At 43.2% G+C, this 18,845-nt stretch overlaps 1 protein-coding gene across 1 annotated transcript in view; it reads right to left on the bottom strand.

Moving 5' to 3' along the window:
- Positions 1-3,590: 3,590 nt before the first annotated feature.
- Positions 3,591-18,845, bottom strand: part of Plekha8 (pleckstrin homology domain containing A8) — a 56,093-nt gene continuing 40,838 nt past the window's right edge. Inside the window, exons 13-14 of the mRNA XM_052719279.1 lie at positions 16,307-16,368; positions 3,591-8,839 (exon numbers count right to left, since the gene is read on the bottom strand). Coding sequence (XP_052575239.1) covers positions 8,642-8,839; positions 16,307-16,368 — 260 coding nt within the window. The 3' untranslated portion in view covers positions 3,591-8,641. The remainder of the gene's footprint in view (positions 8,840-16,306; positions 16,369-18,845) is intronic.

Genomic DNA, 18,845 nt, shown 5'->3' with positions numbered 1-18,845 from the left:
AGGTGACTGTTAGCTTGTAAAACTGTTTCAAAATCCTTGCAGACACAGAGAAAGCACCATAAGAGGCAGGGTAGACCAACCTCAGAGTCACTGGCAGCTATACCAATAATTAGACACGACAGCAAAGAATTAACCCAGTCACCTTGGAAGTCATGCCTCCTGTCCCCAAGTCCTCCTTTGTAGCTAGAGTTTTCCTGCCTGGCCCACAGTCAGGGCAAATCTCTCTCACCTGCCAGTCCCACAGCCGTCAGACCCGACCAAGTAAACATAGAGACTTGTATTGGTTTCAAACTGTATGGCCATGGCAGGCTTCTTGCTAACTGTTCTTACATCTTAAATTAGTCCATTTCCATTAATCTATACCTTGCCACATGGCTCGTGGCTTACCGGTATCTTCACATTCTGTTTCTCATCGTGGCGGCTGGCAGTGTCTCTCTTGTTCAAATCGAACCTTTATCAATTTTGATGGTACCCACAGCTTATCTTCTCCTGTAGAAATAAAAGCAAAACCTCGTCCCCAACGTAACACATACCCTGGTTTCCATTCTGAGGTCAGCACATCCTTAAAGTATATAGGTTGATTTAATTCTGTAGTTTTTTCTATTATCCAATGTCTCTCTCAATGAGCGGCAGCTGCCTGTTTGAGCTACTGGTGGGTTCCTAGAGTGCGTGCTCGACCTGCAGTATGGCGGGAATGAGGCCTCTGCAAGTGGCACATTAAGCTACATGGTGGATTTAGCCTTTGCTAGTGCAAAACAAAAAAGGGTTTCTGGGCTACTTGCTGCTTGGATAAAAGCATAGACCCACGATAGCTCCCAGAGCTGGCGGTAAACCACTGCCATGTTGGGAAGCTGAGGTGGGCGGAGCCAGCAGCCACAGCTGCTGCAGTTTAAAGCAAGAGATTCACAATAAGACAGATTCAGATGTAATAGTTTGCAATGTGTGTAAAAGATACGTAGGCTTGAAAGAGACAAAAAAGATGATATATAGAGTTATAGAAACAAATACATAGTTTTAAAAAATAAAGTCTTTAAAGAGACAGTAAAGGTAGTATAAAAAATAAGCCACGTAAAAATGGATATTACACAGAGAATCTGCATTGTGTTTTCTTTGGGACTTTTAACTGCAGAAAAACATTTGATTGTAAAAGCTGTTGAGTTATGCCAAAATGTATATTTTAAAGGTACCTTGACTTCAAAATTTGAATATAAGGATATGTTGCTTTGGAAAAGAGTCTCTTTTGTTTCCACAGAAAGCCAGAGGCTATGGATTTGTTCAAGATTAAGATACATCAGGTTTGACCAGCCAAGACCCCCTGAAAGGTCTCCTATGACACCATGGCCCAGATGATCCAACATCCAGAATGGTTTCAAGGCAACTGGCTCAGACGATACAGCCTCATGGACTATTCCATAATCCTAAAATTTTCTTTGTTTCCCCATAAGATACAGCGTCCCCCTCCAGCAGGAAGTAGTAAGAGAAGCTACGTCCAAATTCCCAAATTATATGTAATTTTACTTTGTTAAGGTTAAAACCTTCCTTTTTGAAAAAAAAAAGGGGGAAGTGCTGTGGGATGTTCTGTATGTCAAATGTGTTGCTGATTAGTCAATAATTAAAACACTGATTGGCCATTGGCTAGGCAGGAAGTGTAGGCGGGACAAGGAGGAGAATAAAGCTGGGAAGTGGAAGGCTGAGTCAGAGAGACACTGCCAGCCGCCATGATGACAAACTGCATGTGAAGATGCCGGTAAGCCACGAGCCATGTGGCAAGGTATAGATTAATAGAAATGGGTTAATTTAAGCTGTAAGAACAGTTAGCAAGAAGCCTGCCACGGCCATACAGTTTGTAAGCAAAATAAGTCTCTGTGTTTATTTGGTTGGGTTTGAAAGGCTGTGGGACTGGCAGGTGATAGAGATTTGTCCTGACTGCGGGCCAGGCAGGAAAACTTAAGCTACAACTCTAGCAACACTCCTTGACATGGTATCATTTAGATGTGCAGGAGTATTGGAGGAGAACTGATGGCTAAGACTTTTGTGTCTAGGTGGTTTGGAAATATCTTCCTGGAGTGGAAAAGGGGTGTGGCTTTCCAACTTCCTGAAGGGGTTTGAGTCAAGGCATGGAGCTAAGGGTGCATTTTCAGGTTTGGGAGACATGTCAATCCGGATGAAAGAGGACCGAGAGATGATTTTACAGCTTAGGGAATGTGGATAGCAAGGGAGGCCTTGAAGACGAAGCAGATTCAGAGTGAGGGAGAAGGGAGCTGAGGGTATGTCTTGCCTGAGATACCAGAGTAATGGTGACACCCCTGATTTGGCTGGAAACGCTTAAGGGGCAGCTAGGCTTGGTCTGGGGTCTCAGGGGAAGGAAGGACTACTGAAAGGAAGATGACCAGGAGACAGGTGGGTCTAGGATGAAGCTGCCAGATCACAGTCCAGGTGAATGGACTGTACCTCATGTGTAATTTAAAGATTGTCAGCAGGGTGTCTGGACTCTATGACCATGCAAGTGTGCGAGGAGGAGGACAGGCAAGAATAGGCCTAAATCAAAAGCCAGTGGGAGGATCATCATTCCGTCTTCCCCAGTGACTGAGGAAACTTGGGGCACATGTGGGGGTGGACAATGAAGCCTCAGAGGATGAGGGCCCAGCAACTAAGGTAATTGATCTATGAAGGACTTTGAACATTTAATAATTAAAGCCATTTCAACAATTCTGACTCTACAACCGAACAATGACCTACAGTTGGCCACACAGGTCAGCAAAGACTTGGTGGCTCTGTTCTCTAAGGGAGACAGCTTCAAATTGGAGTCTACCTGCAAAGCAACCTGTGTCCTCAGTCACCAGGGCCAACGTGAACATCACTGTTCCAAAGGCTCCCTTCTGTCATCCTGGAATGATGACTGGTCGATTCTGGTGTGTGGTGTTACCCTCAGAATGGGTCGAGGGTATCTCATCTGCTATACTTGCATAAGTGTAAGAACAACTAAAGTATCAACTCTCAACCCCCCTCCCTTACATCTGAAGTATGCACTGTCTCTTCTCTCTGCCTGATGAACACTAATTTTGCTTCTCTGGAGTTCTAGGGTTCTTTTCTGAGGCAGACAAGGATCTGGCTTCACTGGAGTGGAGGTCTCTAAGGGAAGAACTTCCTAGGCTCTGGCAGCAGCGCTGGGCTGTGACCTCATTGCTGCTCACAGCTCTGAAAACAAAGTCAAGAACCGCTTCTGAAAAGGGCTGGTCTTTCTAGAACACCCAGGTTACCAATGCAGACGCCACTACTCTGGCTGATGCTGGAGGTTTTATGAGCTTTGTGAAGATCCCGGAGCTGGGAGTCCTGGTTCGTAGCCTGTCTCCAGTCTTCATCAGCTGTGGGAATTAGGCAGAAGGCCTCCCAGTCTGTGCCTCAGTTCTCCCAACTGTAACTTCAAGGTAACTAGAGTATCTGTCTTACAGTTAGTAGGAGAAAATGTGTTAATATTGGTCAAGGACTTAGAATGATAACTGGCATGGTGTGGGTGTTTCATAAACAATACATATTTTTGGCATATAAAATTAAGCAAAACTCAGAGAATACCTTTGAAAAACACTTAATAAAATACTCTAAAAATATGTTTATTGTAATTAATGAATATAAAAATCTGATGGATGTTTTCAAACATTCTCCAAAGGAAGTAAAACCCTCCCCTGCCCCACTTCCCATGAAATACAGAATAACAACTTGGACAGAGAAGCAGACAAATTTGCACACAATATTTTCACTCAACAATTGGTCCTAAAAGGCTCCAATACATTTCTAAGTAAAAGTCCATTAAATTAAGAAGCCACAAGTTGACATTTTTATAGTTTAACTTGCTTCCTATCAGCATTATGATGTTCATTCAAAATACTGAGAGACGAGGGGGTTGACACAGGATTCTGTGACAGGTATTGAGAGCATATGGCTCTACAAAACTACAAACATTCATGAAGATACAGACTGTGGAATTAAACATTAACGTAGAAAGGAATCCAAGAAAATCTACGTATAGTTTAGCCTTTGGCATCTGGTATAACATGTTTCTTCTTCATAGAGACACCACTCTGTTCAATTTATTAACCAGAATAAATTTCTCTGAACACATTTCTCACCTAACACAGATTGTCCACAGCCAATTTCACATGAGGTAGTTGGGCTGCTGAATGACATTCTAGTGAAATTCTCATGACACATGGGAATCATACATTACCCGTGCCATGTAGCTGGCTCATCTGCTGTCTAGATCACCCTTCTCTTCACCGACTCCACCTACACCTGTGGACACACACATGGGGTTCTGTGTGGATGAGATCAGCTGTGTAATGAGGTCATCCATGCCAGGAATGATGGAACCACCCCCACAGGGTGAGGGGACCACCCCACCCAGGGGTATGCATAATGTAAGGTGAGGAGGATACTGACCACAGTTTAAATACATGAGACATTTCAAACAAGTAGGATATTATGCCCCCCACAGCTTGGCTAGAAACACTTTTCACTCTGAAAAAGTGACTCAAGGATTTACAATTTACAAGAAAGAATTTCAGAAGAAAACTGTGCACTACAGAGTAGTGGCCTTTTTTCCTTTCCATTAAAGGCTATATACAGACAATGGAGAAGAGAGATCAATGCATGCATCATCTGTACCAGAGGCATCACCAGTGACAGGCTGATCATGTCCTAGATTTTTTGAATGCAGCTGTGCAGCAAGAAATCATGTAAATGGTCTGCAGGACAGGGTTGGACTTGGAGCATTCACAGGGGAGGGCCAGTGAGCAGTGAAAGGACCCTCAACTAATATTATACATCTATAACCTTGTTATGGAAAAAGTCTTCAAATGCCATCGGACAGCTATCGGATATTTATGTTGTTATTGTGAAACCCCTGAGTAAGCAACTGCAGGTTACAAAGGATCACATGGAAGTAGAATGCATTTCTCAATACAGCACTTCATGTATACTTTTGGAGTCTGCCGCATACAAACATGTAGACTGCAGTGTCACAAAGCATCTCAGGTCTGGATCTCTATGGCCAAACACATTAGATTGCTGAATTGAGGGTTGGCTCAACACAGACTGTAGTTAGTCAGAAATTCTACATCTAGAAACCTTCTATTTTAAAAATGTTTAGTAGTGAAATGAAACATGAGGGTGGAGATTTGAACTGTTGTAAACCCATGACTACATCAGAAGCAGTGGTTTGAATCGATGATTCAAAACACAACACAATGGGACCCCGTGCCTGTAGGACATAGGGGTCTAGCAGGAAATAGACAAAAAAAAATTGTTCTCCAGAAAGTCTCCAAAATGCCTTATATTTTATATTGCTCAAAACCTTCTCATTTCTCTGTTGCTTTATCTGAAGTCTCTCCATACACATGACCTTTAAGATTGTACTAGTTTTCTTTAGAAAAACAATTCTTCAGCTCTTCTCACTTTAACAAAGTGCACTGAATTTACCAATCTCACCACACACTTCTTACCTAAAAACACTACTCTGCAGGGTGAACACATTAACTGTACATGGACCAGTCAAAGGCAGAGGTGTGCTTGCTCTTTCCCTGTGGCATTCAGCTCTCCCACTGTGACCCTCCCCTACCTTACAGCTACAAATGTGAACGTGGCTTCTGCCCTAAGCTCTGGCAGTTCGATAGGTAGGTAACAGATCCTGGGCCAGGTGGGCTGCTGCTGCTGCTGCTGCTGAAGAAGAGGAAACAAGGGCTAGGAGCGGGGATCCCTGTGGCAAGCTTAAGTGGGGCGGGGAGGGAGGGGTAGCTCACTGCTAGCAATGTTCAATAACAGAAGAAAAAAGTTCCAAGGCTGAAAGAAGGGGTATAGATGATGTTCCCCACTATGGGAAGTGACACTGGGGGATAGTTTCATGCTCAGAATGACTGGGACACAGTAACAAGCCACTACATCCCCAGAGCACCCTTCTGGCTGTGTCAAGAGCTGCCATGGAAATCACCTCTGCCTCAGTTACAAGCTGGTTTCTACCCTCAAAGGTGCCACACCTCCAAGTTAGTATCTTTCAGTAGGTGTTAGTTATAATCAGATGTTTTCAAAAGACAAAAGGCTTGTCACAATTGAAGAGCCTTTGTTCGGTTCAACACATGCACACTGATGCCAGCCAGTGTGGAGCTGAGCTTCATGGGGTGGGGGTGAAGAGCAGGCCGATGAAATGGTGGTGGGGCAGTGCTCTGTAAGGGTCAGCCAATGCTCCTTATTCAATGCTGCTGGTGTCTAGGGAGACACATTTCCCTATTCTTCAGATTCTCCCTTAAAGTTATGCTAGGAGAATAATCCAAAACTGTTGTTAGCAATGAAGATCGGGTGAGCGTTGTCTCCACCTGTTGGGGTGAAAGTGGCTGAGGGATGCCAGGGCTCTTAGAAGGGCTCCTGGGAGCACTTTCAGGATCTTTTCTTATTACCCCTTTCTTAGAAAGTAACTGAAAATCAGAGAAAAAAAAAAACCCCGAAATAAAACAAAAACCCTAGCTTTAACTAAAGTGAGAAGCAACCAAAGACTACCAATCTAGGTGGAATGAACCTAGAAACTCAGACTGCCCTGCAAGGCAGCTTTCCTTTTGTGTGCACTTAGAGCCTCAGTGCAGACCGAGGTGTTCTCAGAGTGCCCTGCCCCTGGGCTCTAGAGACCAGAGAGGCACCCACAGCTGCTTAGGGCAGCCATGCTTAGTATCAATTTCCTGGTAGCACAGCCCACTGATGTCACACCCACTCTCGGAGACAAGAAGACTAGCTACCTTTTCTTTTTCTGGTTTTAAGAGGCTATGTCAAGGGCAGGAGGTCTAAATTATGCCCTAGCCCCTCCCTCAGATTTCCACTAGCCAAGGAAGAGGACCCAGATGAAGTTCTTGTGGGAGCTAAGAGCACATTGTCAGTAATTTCAGCCCTTCCTCCTGTTTGTTTACTTTCTAGAACTTCTCATGTAGGCAAAATGCTTGCTTCACTTGAGGTTTTCTTCTTAAAAATTTTAAGAGGCAAGGTCTTGCTAGCTGCCCAGGTTTTCCTCCACACCCTGGGCCCAAGTGATACTTCTGCCTCATACTCCTCAACAGCTGGGTTTACGTGCACCGCCGTGGCCAGCTCTAGTGCTTCATTAATTTGAGTAAATGCCCACTTGCTTGAAGACAGACCAAAGCAGTACCTTTCCCTGCACGAATTCTCTGCAGAGCCCTAGTGTATGCAGCAGCAATCGCAGCGTGCAGTCACTCCCTTCACCTGTGCCTGGCAAGGGCTCCCTTTCTCTGGGGGACTGCTCATGCTTGAATGACTTTTCTTGTTACTAGGAGGAAGTAGCCTCTCCTGGGGAAGGCATGCATGGCTTCTCCCCTATGCACTCTCTTGGTCCATTACTGGGAGACACGGGCACCTTGTCACTCTTTACAGAGATGCCACAAGCAATGCTACCCAAGCTGCTGGTCTACTCACTCTCTACTTAATTACTTTACTTGAATGATGGCCCTCTTTCTCCTGGGGTAGGGGGATGCATCATTTGGTTCTTGCAGAAGAATGGGAATCCTGAAAACTAGAATTCAATTGGGTAGCCCTTCGACCTTGTGTACTTGAGTATCGCCTGGGAAGGTTATCAACCAGAAAATTCCTGTTTCACTTCCAGAGTGGGTTCTTCAGGTAAGTTCTAGGACTCTGTTCTTTCAAACAGCACATCATATGACTTCAATACAGGGGTGATCTAGATCACATTTAAAGCCACCTGGCTCTTTTGCTGAAGAGAGTTCATAAAGCTCGGCAAAAAATAAATAAATAAAAATAAAATAAAATCAAGAGAAACAAGATACTCCATGAATGTGAGTAGACCTTTCTATTATAGGCTTTACTACTGAAGTAGGATAGCAATCCTCTATAGTGTCACTGTTTTGTTATGATGTCCAATTCAGATAACATACAGGAAATGTATTGGCCAAGAGTAGCACTTGTTACCCAAACAACTTACCCTACACTTCTATTTTGTTCTCAAGCATGGGGTGAGGTCATCTCCTGGAGCCACTGTCCCCCCTGACAACAGGCGCGGCAGTCCTTGTTAGTGTTTTCCCACAACTGTCAAAATGTCTTCACTACACTGCCCTTCTCATCAGCAGAGTCACAGAGAAGGGACCCACTCGGGACAGTCTAGAAATAACAAACCGTTGCACAGCAAGTCCTTTGACAAAGCTTACACTCCCTCCAACACTCAGTCGATTTCTAAGCTATTTTAAACACTGGCTTTGTATTATAGTCCTGCATACTGCTTGGATTTGGGTGGTCCATTAAAACTAATAACTGAAACAGAACAATATAAAATGTGATCCCAACAAATTCATTTGTCAATTTTGCTCTTATTACTTGCTATTCAAGTCTGTGACAGCTATGATTTGGTTTCCAGTAGGCCTGTTGAACTGAAATATTTAGCACCTTGATTTTTAAAAACACCAAACACATATGCATTAAAACAATTCTATAAAAGCACTAGGTTTTGCTTCCTCCTGTCTATCTCCCCAGGAAAGGAGTTGGAGAGCATCAAAGCTGTTGCTGAAAATTAACTAGGGCAACACAACACTTTAGCAAACTTTATTCCCTGAAGTTAGGAGGTGCTGTCCTGTAGCTGTCACACCACCTCATCAGACTCCAGCCCGTGGATCTCATATAAAGTGTCCAGTATGGCCAGCTGCTTTTCCATAGCAGGGAGGTAAAGGCTCAGGTCCCTCTGCATCCCAGTACTGAAAGCTTCTTTCTGGTGGTCACCTTCTTTTATGGTTAGCGCAGCCACAAAATCTTCATAGGATGGTGCTGCCCTCAGTGCTAACTGCAAAAGAATTACCTGTGAGGATCTGCAACACAACTGTCACTTGCATATTTACACACACACACACACACACACACACACACACACACACACACACACACATCACACGCACAGGGTAGGCATGGAAAGGAGGGAGGGAGGAGAGGAGGGCTGAGGAAAGCAAGGGTAAACAAATATGAATGCCCTTCAAATTCATAATTCACAGATTGCCTAAAATCATGGTCTAAGCACCAAATCAAATAACTTCAAGTCTAGAATAGGTAAGCGTCTACTTGGGCCAACTTAATGATGAACAATGCCATGACTCCTCACAATCAGTACGCACATCTGTCTGTAAGCATGCACATTCTGTCTGTCTAGCCTTCCAGGGCACTTTATTAGTATCTCACTTGCACACACACTTCATTTGTCTTTTTTTTTTTTTTTTTTTGGTTTTTCGAGACAGGGTTTCTCTGTGTAGCTTTGCGCCTCTCCTGGAACTCACTTGGTAGCCCAGGCTGGCCTCGAACTCACAGAGATCCACCTGGCTCTGCCTCCCGAGTGCTGGGATTAAAGGCGTGCGCCACCACCGCCCGGCTCATTTGTCTTCTTATCTCCTATTATTTCTCAATATGGATACTATTTCCTAGGACTCTTTGTATATTTTCTAATAAAGAAGGAACTTGTAAGAGTGATGGTTAACCTGACAGGATATAGGCCTAGGAGACAAACTTGGCATGTCTTTAAGAGAGTTTCTAAATTGGCTGACTGAGGTAGGAAGACCCACACCATAAATGTGGGTGGCATTATTACCTGGACTGGAGTCCCCAATGGGAACAAGAAGAAAGGAGCCAAGCAGCAACATTCATCTCTCTTACTTCTTGGCTGGATGCAATGTGACCAACTGTCTTACGCTCCAGGGTATAGGACTAGATCCTCAAAATCTAAGCCAAAATAAACTATTTCTTAAACTGCTTTTGTTGGATATTTTGTTGCATCGATGCTAAAAGTAATGAATACAAAAACTGATACCAGGAGTGGGGTTGTTGAGGAAACAATGCATAAGAGTTTGGAACTTCAGACTAGAAAAGCCTTAGGATGTTGTAAGCAGAGCTCAGTAGCCTGTTCTAGTGGGTATTTGGAAGATGAGTATGTCAACAGGAATGTGGGCAATGGAGGTCCAGGCGATGCAGTTTCAGAGGGAAATAAGAATTCTACTGGGAACTGGACTAGAGGCCATTCACATTATATTCTGGCAAATCATCTGGCTGCATTCTACCTGTGCTCAGTCTCTGAGTGAGGCTGAACTCAAAGGCAATGGGATAATCTCATAGGCAGAGGAAATATCAGATAGAATTGTTTGATGGTTTAAAAGAAAATGGCCCCCAAAGGGAGTGGCACTATTAGGAGGTATGGCTTTGTTGGAATAGGTGTGGCCTTGTTGGAGGAAGTGTGTCATTGTGGGGACGGGCTTTGAGGTCTCCTTTGCTCAAGCTTCACTCAGTGTGACATTTAGTTCACTTCTTGTTGCCTTTGGATCAAGATGTAGAATTCTCCAGCACCATGTCTGCCTGCACACCGCCATGCTCCCTGCCATGATGATAATGTACTAAACCTCTGAAACTGTAAGCTGCCACTTCAGTTAAATGTTTTCCTTTATAAGAGTGGTCATGTGTCTCTGCACAGAATTAGAAACCTTAACTAAGACAGAAGTTGGTATCAGGGTCTAGGTATTGCTGAGATAGGTTTAACCATGCTTTTGTTTGGAGGAATTTGGACTTTGGTACTTTGGGTTAGGAAGACAGTGGAATGCTTTAAGCACTGCTTAATGGGCCACAGCAATAGGAGCATGGAAGCTGGTGATGCTAAGTTATTTGAATGGGGGGTGGGGGAGAGCTTGTTCAAGAGGTTTCAGAGAAGAATTTTAGTATGTTGTCTAGAGATCATTATTATGATATTTTGGTGAGGAAAATGGCGACCTTTCGCCCTTGTCTGAAAAGTCTGCCTGAGGCTAAAGTGAAGCGATTTGGATTAATTCTATCAGCAGAGGAACTCTCAAAGCAGCCTAGTATTGACTCTGTTGTGTGGTTATTACTGGTCACTCTTATACAGATTTATAATGAGGAGCAAGAAAATATAAAATTTGAGGAGAAAAGGAACACTAGGAAGTGGAATAGAGCTAAATTCTGTGGTCAAGGAGATAAACAGATTAAGAAATGGAATAAAGGGAGTGGTAACCTCAGGATAAGATCCTACCCAGCTAAGTTTCCAATTTGTAAAAAAGAGTTAAAGAAAAGCTTAGAAGCTGGTGGTGGTGGTGCACACCTGTAATGCCAATCTCAGGAGGCAGAGGCAGGTAGATCTCTGTGAGTTTGAGGCTAGCCTGGGCTACAGAGCTAGTTCCAGGACAGACAGAGTTGCAGAGAAACCCTGTCTTTAAAAAAAAACAAACAAACAATCAAACAAAAAGAAAAAAGAGGAAAGCTTAGAGCCAGGTGTGGTATAGCACACCTTTAATTTCAGTACTCCAGAGGCACCAGCCAGCGGATCTCTGTGAGCTTGAGGCCAGCCTAATCTAAAGAGCAAGTTCCAGAACAGCCAAACTTAGGCAGTGAAAGTAATCATTGAAAACAGAAAGCTGGTGAAGATGTAACTGAAAGACCTCTGAGTTCAAGGCCAGCCTGGTCTACAGATTCAATTGCAAGACGGCCAAGCTTAGGCAGTGAAGGAAACCATAGAACATAGAAAGGTGAAGTGAACGAAGGTTGAACGAGTGGACCACGTTCCAACCACAGCAAGCAGCAGAACTTGGCAGCATCAGTTATGTGGTTCTGGAGTTAAGGATAGAAGAAAGGGGCTATGGAATTTACCTCCAAGACTAAGGAAAGCTGCAGAGGCCAGGCATGTGTCAGGAGTGTCCCTGAATGGAGGCTGAGAGAGGACAATGCATGAAGCTGTGAAGCTGAACCTTGGACGGCCTTGGACACCACAAGATACTGAAGATGCCAGAGTCGTGGGAACCTGCCGAGGAAAGCTGCTAACAGGGAGTGGAGCCGGCCCGAGAGAAAACAGTTTTGTTGTAGTCAAGGAAGCTGAAAGGAGTTGGAGATCTGAAGAGCGTTGTGACATCAGACATGGAGATGCAGAGTTTGGAGTTTGCCCAGCCTTGCTTTGGTCCAGTATTTCGTCACTATGCTCCCTTCCCTACAATTTGAAATGGTAATGTAAATTCTGTGCCATTTTATGTTGGAAGTATGTAATCTGCCTTTTGATTTTGATTAGGAGGTTGCATGAATCTCAGAAGAGACTTTGAACTTTAAACTTTTAAATAAGTTTGAGACTGTTATATAAAACTATGGGGACTTTTGAAGTTGGACTGAATGCATTTTTGCATTATGATATGGCTATAAGCCTTTTGGGGCCAGGGAGTGAAATGTGCTGGTTTGAAAGAAAATGGTCCTCAAAGGGAGTGGCACTATTAGGAGGTGTGGCTTTGTTGGAATAGGTGTTATCTTGTTGGAGGGAGTGTGTTATACTGTGGGGGCAGGGGTGGGCTTTGAGGTCTCCTTTGCTCAAGCTTCACTCAGTGTGACACTCAGTTCACTTCCTGTTGCCTTTGGATCAAGATGTAGAATTCTCCAGCATCACATCTGTCTGCACACTGCCATGCTCCCTGCATGATGATAATGGACTAAAACTCTGAAACTGTAAGCTGCCACCTCAATTAAATGTTTTCCTTTATAAGAGTTGCCATGGTCATGGTGTCCCTTCACAGTAAAAGAAATCCTAACTAAGACAGATAGTATCAAGGCTGTGGCATGCTCTGGCCCATCTTGTATAAATACAAATTCATTTGAAAAGAGACGATGAATTGAGAATACTACCAAAGAGGTTCCCTGGTAAACAACTACCACCATAGGGAAGTGTTTCCCCATGGTCAGCTTGTAAGGCACATGGAGGCCCATACAACTGGGTACTGGGAGGCCAGGCCACATCTTGCTGCTGACAGCAAAACTTGAAAATACTGTCCTTGTGTTACAGGCTTTACAGCCATGACAGACTCAAGGGTGAGGGAATCATGTAGGCTTGACTGAGATTCCAGATGGCCTCTGAGGCCAAGCTATATGAGGCAAGATTGGATTCCTTTCCTGAAGGCTCTGAGAGATCACTGCATAATGCTGCAAATGTGGAGCCCAGTTGCAATGGAGAACTCGGGATCTTGGAGATGCCAGGACCGTGGGATAGATATCCACTGAGGAAAGCTGGAGACATGGATTAGAGGTGGCTCCATGTGCTGCAGGTAGCAGAGCTGCAAGAGCAGGGCGGCCAAGCACTTTGGAGTGCAATGATTCCATCATGATCCCTAGATGCTCCATTTGGAGCTGCACAATTAGGTGTTTTCCCCGCTGGGTTTTGGTCTTTCTTTAGTCTGACTTTCCCATGTTATGCCCCAACTCCTCTCTTCTGCAATTGAATGTTTACTCTGTGCCCTACTTTCCATGTTGGAAGAATGTAGCTTGATTTCTTTTTATTTTACAGAGGCTAAAAGTTAAAGAGATTGCCTGGGTCTCATAAGAGACTTTTGGGCAACTTTGGAATTGTTAAAGACAATAAAATGAAGACTTTTGAAATTGGACTGAATGCATTCTGTGCTGAGATGGCCATGAGCCTATAGTAAAAAGGGTAGACTTATGATGACAATAGTGTTAACCTGAAGGCATGCAGAATCACTAAGGGGACAATCTTGTGAGCCCATCTGTGAGTGAGTTTCAAGGTGGGTCAGTTAAGGTTGGAGAGACGTACTCTCAATGTAAGAGGCACGACTCCATGGACTGGGGCCTGCTTAGATAAAAAAGAGCAGGCAGTAGACTTCCCTGCTCTACTTCCTGACTCTGGAAGCAGTGTGACCAGCTGCTCAAGCTCCTGCTGCTGTGGCCTCTGGGCCACGACAGTACCTCAAGCTGTGAGCCTAACCAAGCGTTCCTTCCTACTGCTTTTGTTGGGTGTGCTGCTGCAGGAACAGTAACTCATACAGAGGTAATGTTTGCTTCTAGACTGATATTTTAATCATCATCTGTAAGAACCATGCAGTCTCTATCTTGATCTTGGATAAACACAGTCAGTCTCAGAACACTGGGGCCAGGACTGAAACCTAGGCTCCTTCTGTGCTTCTCAACCACAGCCTGTCTCTTCTCGGTGGACAACTTCCCAGGTTCTCTCTCTACCTCTTGATACAGTCTGGCTAGCCTGGCTATTCCCAGCTTGCCAAATCCCCTTTCTGAATTTCCCTAGGCTTGGCCCTCCTAAAACAGCAGAGGATCTACAATGGTTCCCTTTATATTTTGAAAGCCTTTGAGAAGCCTTTCTCCCCATTTGTGAAGCAAGAGTGGCTACTATCACTGAATCTCAGATTTTTCACATATTCATGTGAAGAATTTAAGCAAAAGTGTTTAACTTCCTAGAACCTCACTTTCCTCAACCACAGAAGGTAGCTGAACCTTTTTTCTTATTTTAAAGATTAAGATTATATAAAATTGTTTCACCCAAAGCCTGGCACATAATTAACATTCAGAAGATACTGTAAGTATAAAGGAGAGACACGGAAAAAGGAAAACAAGGTAGTTATTCAAACCACAATGTAGAAAATCTCCCGGAACTGAAGGGCAGGCCCTGCACTTCAAATGATGGAAAACAGAGAAAAGCTTATCGTGAAATCTGAGAGTGGAAAGAGAAAGAAAGACTATAGAGCTATTGACAGCAGGTACAGTTGATAGAGTGGGATGGAATTTTCTAGTAGTGATAGCAGAGGCTGGAGATGACAGTTGAGGCCTTCAGAATTCCTAAGGAAACAACTGCTAGTCTAGAGCCAGACCAGCACTAGAGGAAAAAAGAGGCAGGGCCAATGCTAAGCTCAACTCTCCAATCTGACTGGAGAGGAAAACAAGAAGGTCAAGTGACAGCTGGATATCAGCAAGCTGGTAGGAGAAGCTCGGCTGGTAACTGTTCAGACTTGACATGTTTGAGGATTAAAGTTCACTATTTGGTTGGTAAATCAGTTAGATTCCAGGAATGGAAAGATGTTTTCTCTGAACCACTGAGATTGACTAGTTGGCATACTAGAAAATGCAATCAGCCTTCCAAAGTATGGACGATTTGAGGAGCCATTGTGAGGCTTCAAGGCCCGGGAAGATCCAGACTTGACCCATCTACAGACAGTGCTGTGGCAAAGGCTTGAAATCATGCATTGCTTAAATGCTAGCACCACCAAACACTGGACCCTGCCTAAGGCTGTCAACAGCTACAGATGGGCTAGCTATATCCTGTGTGTCAGGTCTCTGTCTACAGCAGGGAAAACAAGAGTTATCTCTGTGTTAGGAGAGTAGTAACTTCATGTCTCTCAAACACTGAAAACAATGTTTAGTGCATGGTAAGTACTCTAAACTGTAAGCTGCAGATGCAATGCTTGGTATTTGATAGGCAACTCTTTCAGCAATCTAGTTTAGGGAAGTAAGAATTTTAGTATAATGTGTGAGTAGATTCTGTGCTGCTCATATGAACAAACTCACAAATTATGGGACCTATTATGCAGCCACTAAAAACACAAATTTTTTCTCAGACTCTTGTGGTATTAAAATGGTTATAACAGGGGCTGGTGTAATAGTGCCTATTTAGCCTGTGAGACTGAGGGCTTGATCCTTAACACCACAAACAACAACAAAAGTCACCACAGAATCTATTAAGTATGGATAAAGACTACAGAATTATACTATAGCTAAATGTAAAAAATAAGAATTTATATAATTAATTACATACATTCCATAAACATGTGGGTATATGTCTAAGTAGAACTATATATTTAAAGAAATATATAAACTAGATAAGTATTTAAAAGATTAACGCAAAATATATTTTTAAAAAGCTAAGAAGGTAAAACAAAGTGCCAGGAAGAAGAAATGGCAGAACCAGGTGAACACACATCGAAGTTTCTAGTATCTTCACTGTGCTAACAACTGTTTAAGAAGAGATTACTAGCCTTGCCTAGTGACATGTACCCACAGAGTTACTACTTGAAGATAAAAACAACAACAAAAATGAACCAAGAGCTGAGAATGAACAGGGCTGACAGAATGGGCAACAAAGGGAGCTGTTGGCTGGAACTCAGAGCTGGACCTATCTCTCCTTGGTGGTATCTGAAATCACAGCCTACACCCAGCTCTCTCTGCATGGCTGCCCAGTTTCTTATTTCATGCCCCCCACCCCCAAGACGGTCACTTCAGAGGCACAACTCTAAAGTCACTGAAATGCTCTCATCCATAAGTCTTCACTGGTCTTTGTGAGTCTTGCTATTTTCTGTTGCTGACATTTCCACATTCCAAAGGCCTATAAACATAAATGAGCTAGCAATTTTTGTCTCCAAAACTAAAGCAAGCATGTAAACAAAACACACCTTCCTGATTATGCAAACTTTAGAGGACAGGAATGACTTACCGCAAAAACCCCTCGAACTACCCAGCCATGGTGCTGCCGTAATGTTTTGCCGTATGCGTTATCTTGAAAAGAAAGAGATTTTGTGAGGTATGAATGGTAAGATGCTGGTGTGATTTGCATAATGCACTATCTAATGTATGCGTACTACAAATCTAATTCCAAGGTTTTACACACCCAGTGTTACAAACGAAAGGAGTGCAGACAGACTTCCCCCTTCCCTTCTACCTCTCCCCCTTTTATTTCATTCAAGAAAAATAGGCATTTTCACCTATACTGGGTCACTGTACCTGAACTTTGGTTTATTATCATAGTGGGAAAGTTTCATATATAAAGCAGTAAGTAGGGAGAAAAGGATATAGAAAATTATGACTAAATACAATTGGAATGATGCAATTAACTTAAAACACAGTTCTTTGAAATGTAGCCTAAGCCTGAGCCAGGCTTATATACCTTCTCTAATCACCATCTCTCCCTTAGTGAAATAATCTCTAAGTTCTTGCCAATTTTAATGTTTGTTCCTGAGATAGAAAACATTTGTAGCAAACATTTGTCTTAATACCCTGTAGCCCTGGATATACAGTATAAAAGCCCAGAACCTCTAAAATGTTATGGAAAAGCCATGAGTAGTGTATACATCTACAGTTCCAGCCACTCGGTAGGCTAAGGCAGAAGAGTCATTTGAGCCAAAAAATTTGAGGTCAGTCTAGGCAACAGAGGGAGACTGTATCTCAAAACAAAACAGAACATCCCACAAAACAAAACAAAGGAAAATAAAATGTCTAGACAAGATTGGCCTGAAGGTAGCTATAAAGTAAGTATGGAGAACTGTTAATAAAGTTATTCACATGCTATATTCTAAAGTTAACTATCTATTATTTTGGTCCCAAGATATTTTAAAGTGAGATTTTAAAACTGGTATATAATAATTTTAATTTAAAAAGTCCCAAGAGCAAAGGATGGCATTTTATGCAAAGGATACATTTTTTGAAATATTGGGTAACTGATTTTCCATCATTTCCACAGAATAGATATATTCTCAGAAGACAATCTGAAGCCCGCCATGGATTTTTCTTCATATGTTTCATCTATGTCTACATATTGTCTCCAGGAGCTTATGGCATTCTTGGGTTATTTGCACAGTGCCTCACAGGAGCAGCTTAACCTTTATCTCCATGTTTTGCCTGAGCACATCTGAGTTTTCTATTCCAAACCTATTTACTTTCCTGTGCTAATCCGGTGTTGGTGCAGGCACTGGACCCCTTAGTGAAGGCTTAGGTGGTACTGTGATAGGCTGACCAATCATGCTCTGCTCTGGCCAGGGCAGATGCACAGAAACAGGTACCAGAACTACACGTATGAGCTCCTATGTGGGAAAGCAATGCAGCGCACAGGACACTGCACTCTCTTCTAAGTCCAGCACTGCCATGTGGCTGCACCTTAGGTCTATAGCCTACTACAGCTTTGAAATTATGTAATTTTAGCCAACTTCTATTCCAATTTTTTGGATAAGGCTTTATTAAAAACTTCAGTATTACCATTTCCACTTCACATAATTTGAATTTGTACAAAATGTATTTCTATAAAAGAATACTTCAATATATGTTATAACATACTTTATATATAAGCTTTTAAATACAACAGATTCCCTTGGCTAGCTAGAGTTTGGAACAGGATGAGATGTCAGCATTAGTGTGGTAGCTCATGCAGAAGCGAAAGAAATTAAATGCAAATATGGAGAAATTCTTAGACACAGTTGAAAGGACAGCCTAAGATTACATTTAATTTTTCCCCTTAGGCATACAGTCTGAGCAGGCCAGGACCTGGTTCAAGACACATATCCCCCGTGTAAGGCCAACACTTGGCTGACTCTGGGATGGCATGCGGGAAGGTTAGATGGTACCCAGGGCTTTGGTGATGACGTCTTGAGAAGAGCCGTGCTGACTCACACAGTACAGAGAGTGCAGCCCAGGCAGGCAGTGCCAGACCCAGCCCTGAGGAAAACCAGGAAGAAGACAGCCACCTTCTAACCCTTTCAGCTGTCTGAGGAGCCACCTGGACCAGGAGTTACTGGGGAAGGTAGTGGGTCTCCTTGCTTTCCTGTGACCCTAATCCAGCCAGTGTATTAAATGTCATTATGAAAATCTGCTGTAGCCAGGTAGTGGCGATGCATGCCTTTAATCCTAGCACTGAGGAGGCAGACAGACCTGTGATTTGAAGGCCATCCTGGTCTTCAAAGCAAGTTCCAAGACAGCCAGGACCGTTACACAGAGAAACCCTGTTTTGAAAAGCCAAAATCTCTGAATATCTATAGTGAAAGCTGTTTCATTTAACAAGACTTTAGTGTTGATCTACTCTATTCCACACACTGTGCAAAGCAGTGGATCTTCAGATGAATTACACTCAGTCAACCCTCTGCTCTTAGAACATGATGGATACAGAAGGAGCTGGCCTTTTAACACACCATTATCATATCATATAATACATTTATATGACGGATGGTATTATAGTGCCAAAGGAACAGAGACTAACGCAGCCTCGG

Source organism: Peromyscus californicus, unplaced genomic scaffold, assembly GCF_007827085.1.
Source record: "Peromyscus californicus insignis strain IS unplaced genomic scaffold, ASM782708v3 Scaffold_6__1_contigs__length_162567912, whole genome shotgun sequence".
NCBI lineage: Eukaryota > Metazoa > Chordata > Mammalia > Rodentia > Cricetidae > Peromyscus > Peromyscus californicus.
This window is presented reverse-complemented; position numbering and strand designations above follow the sequence as displayed.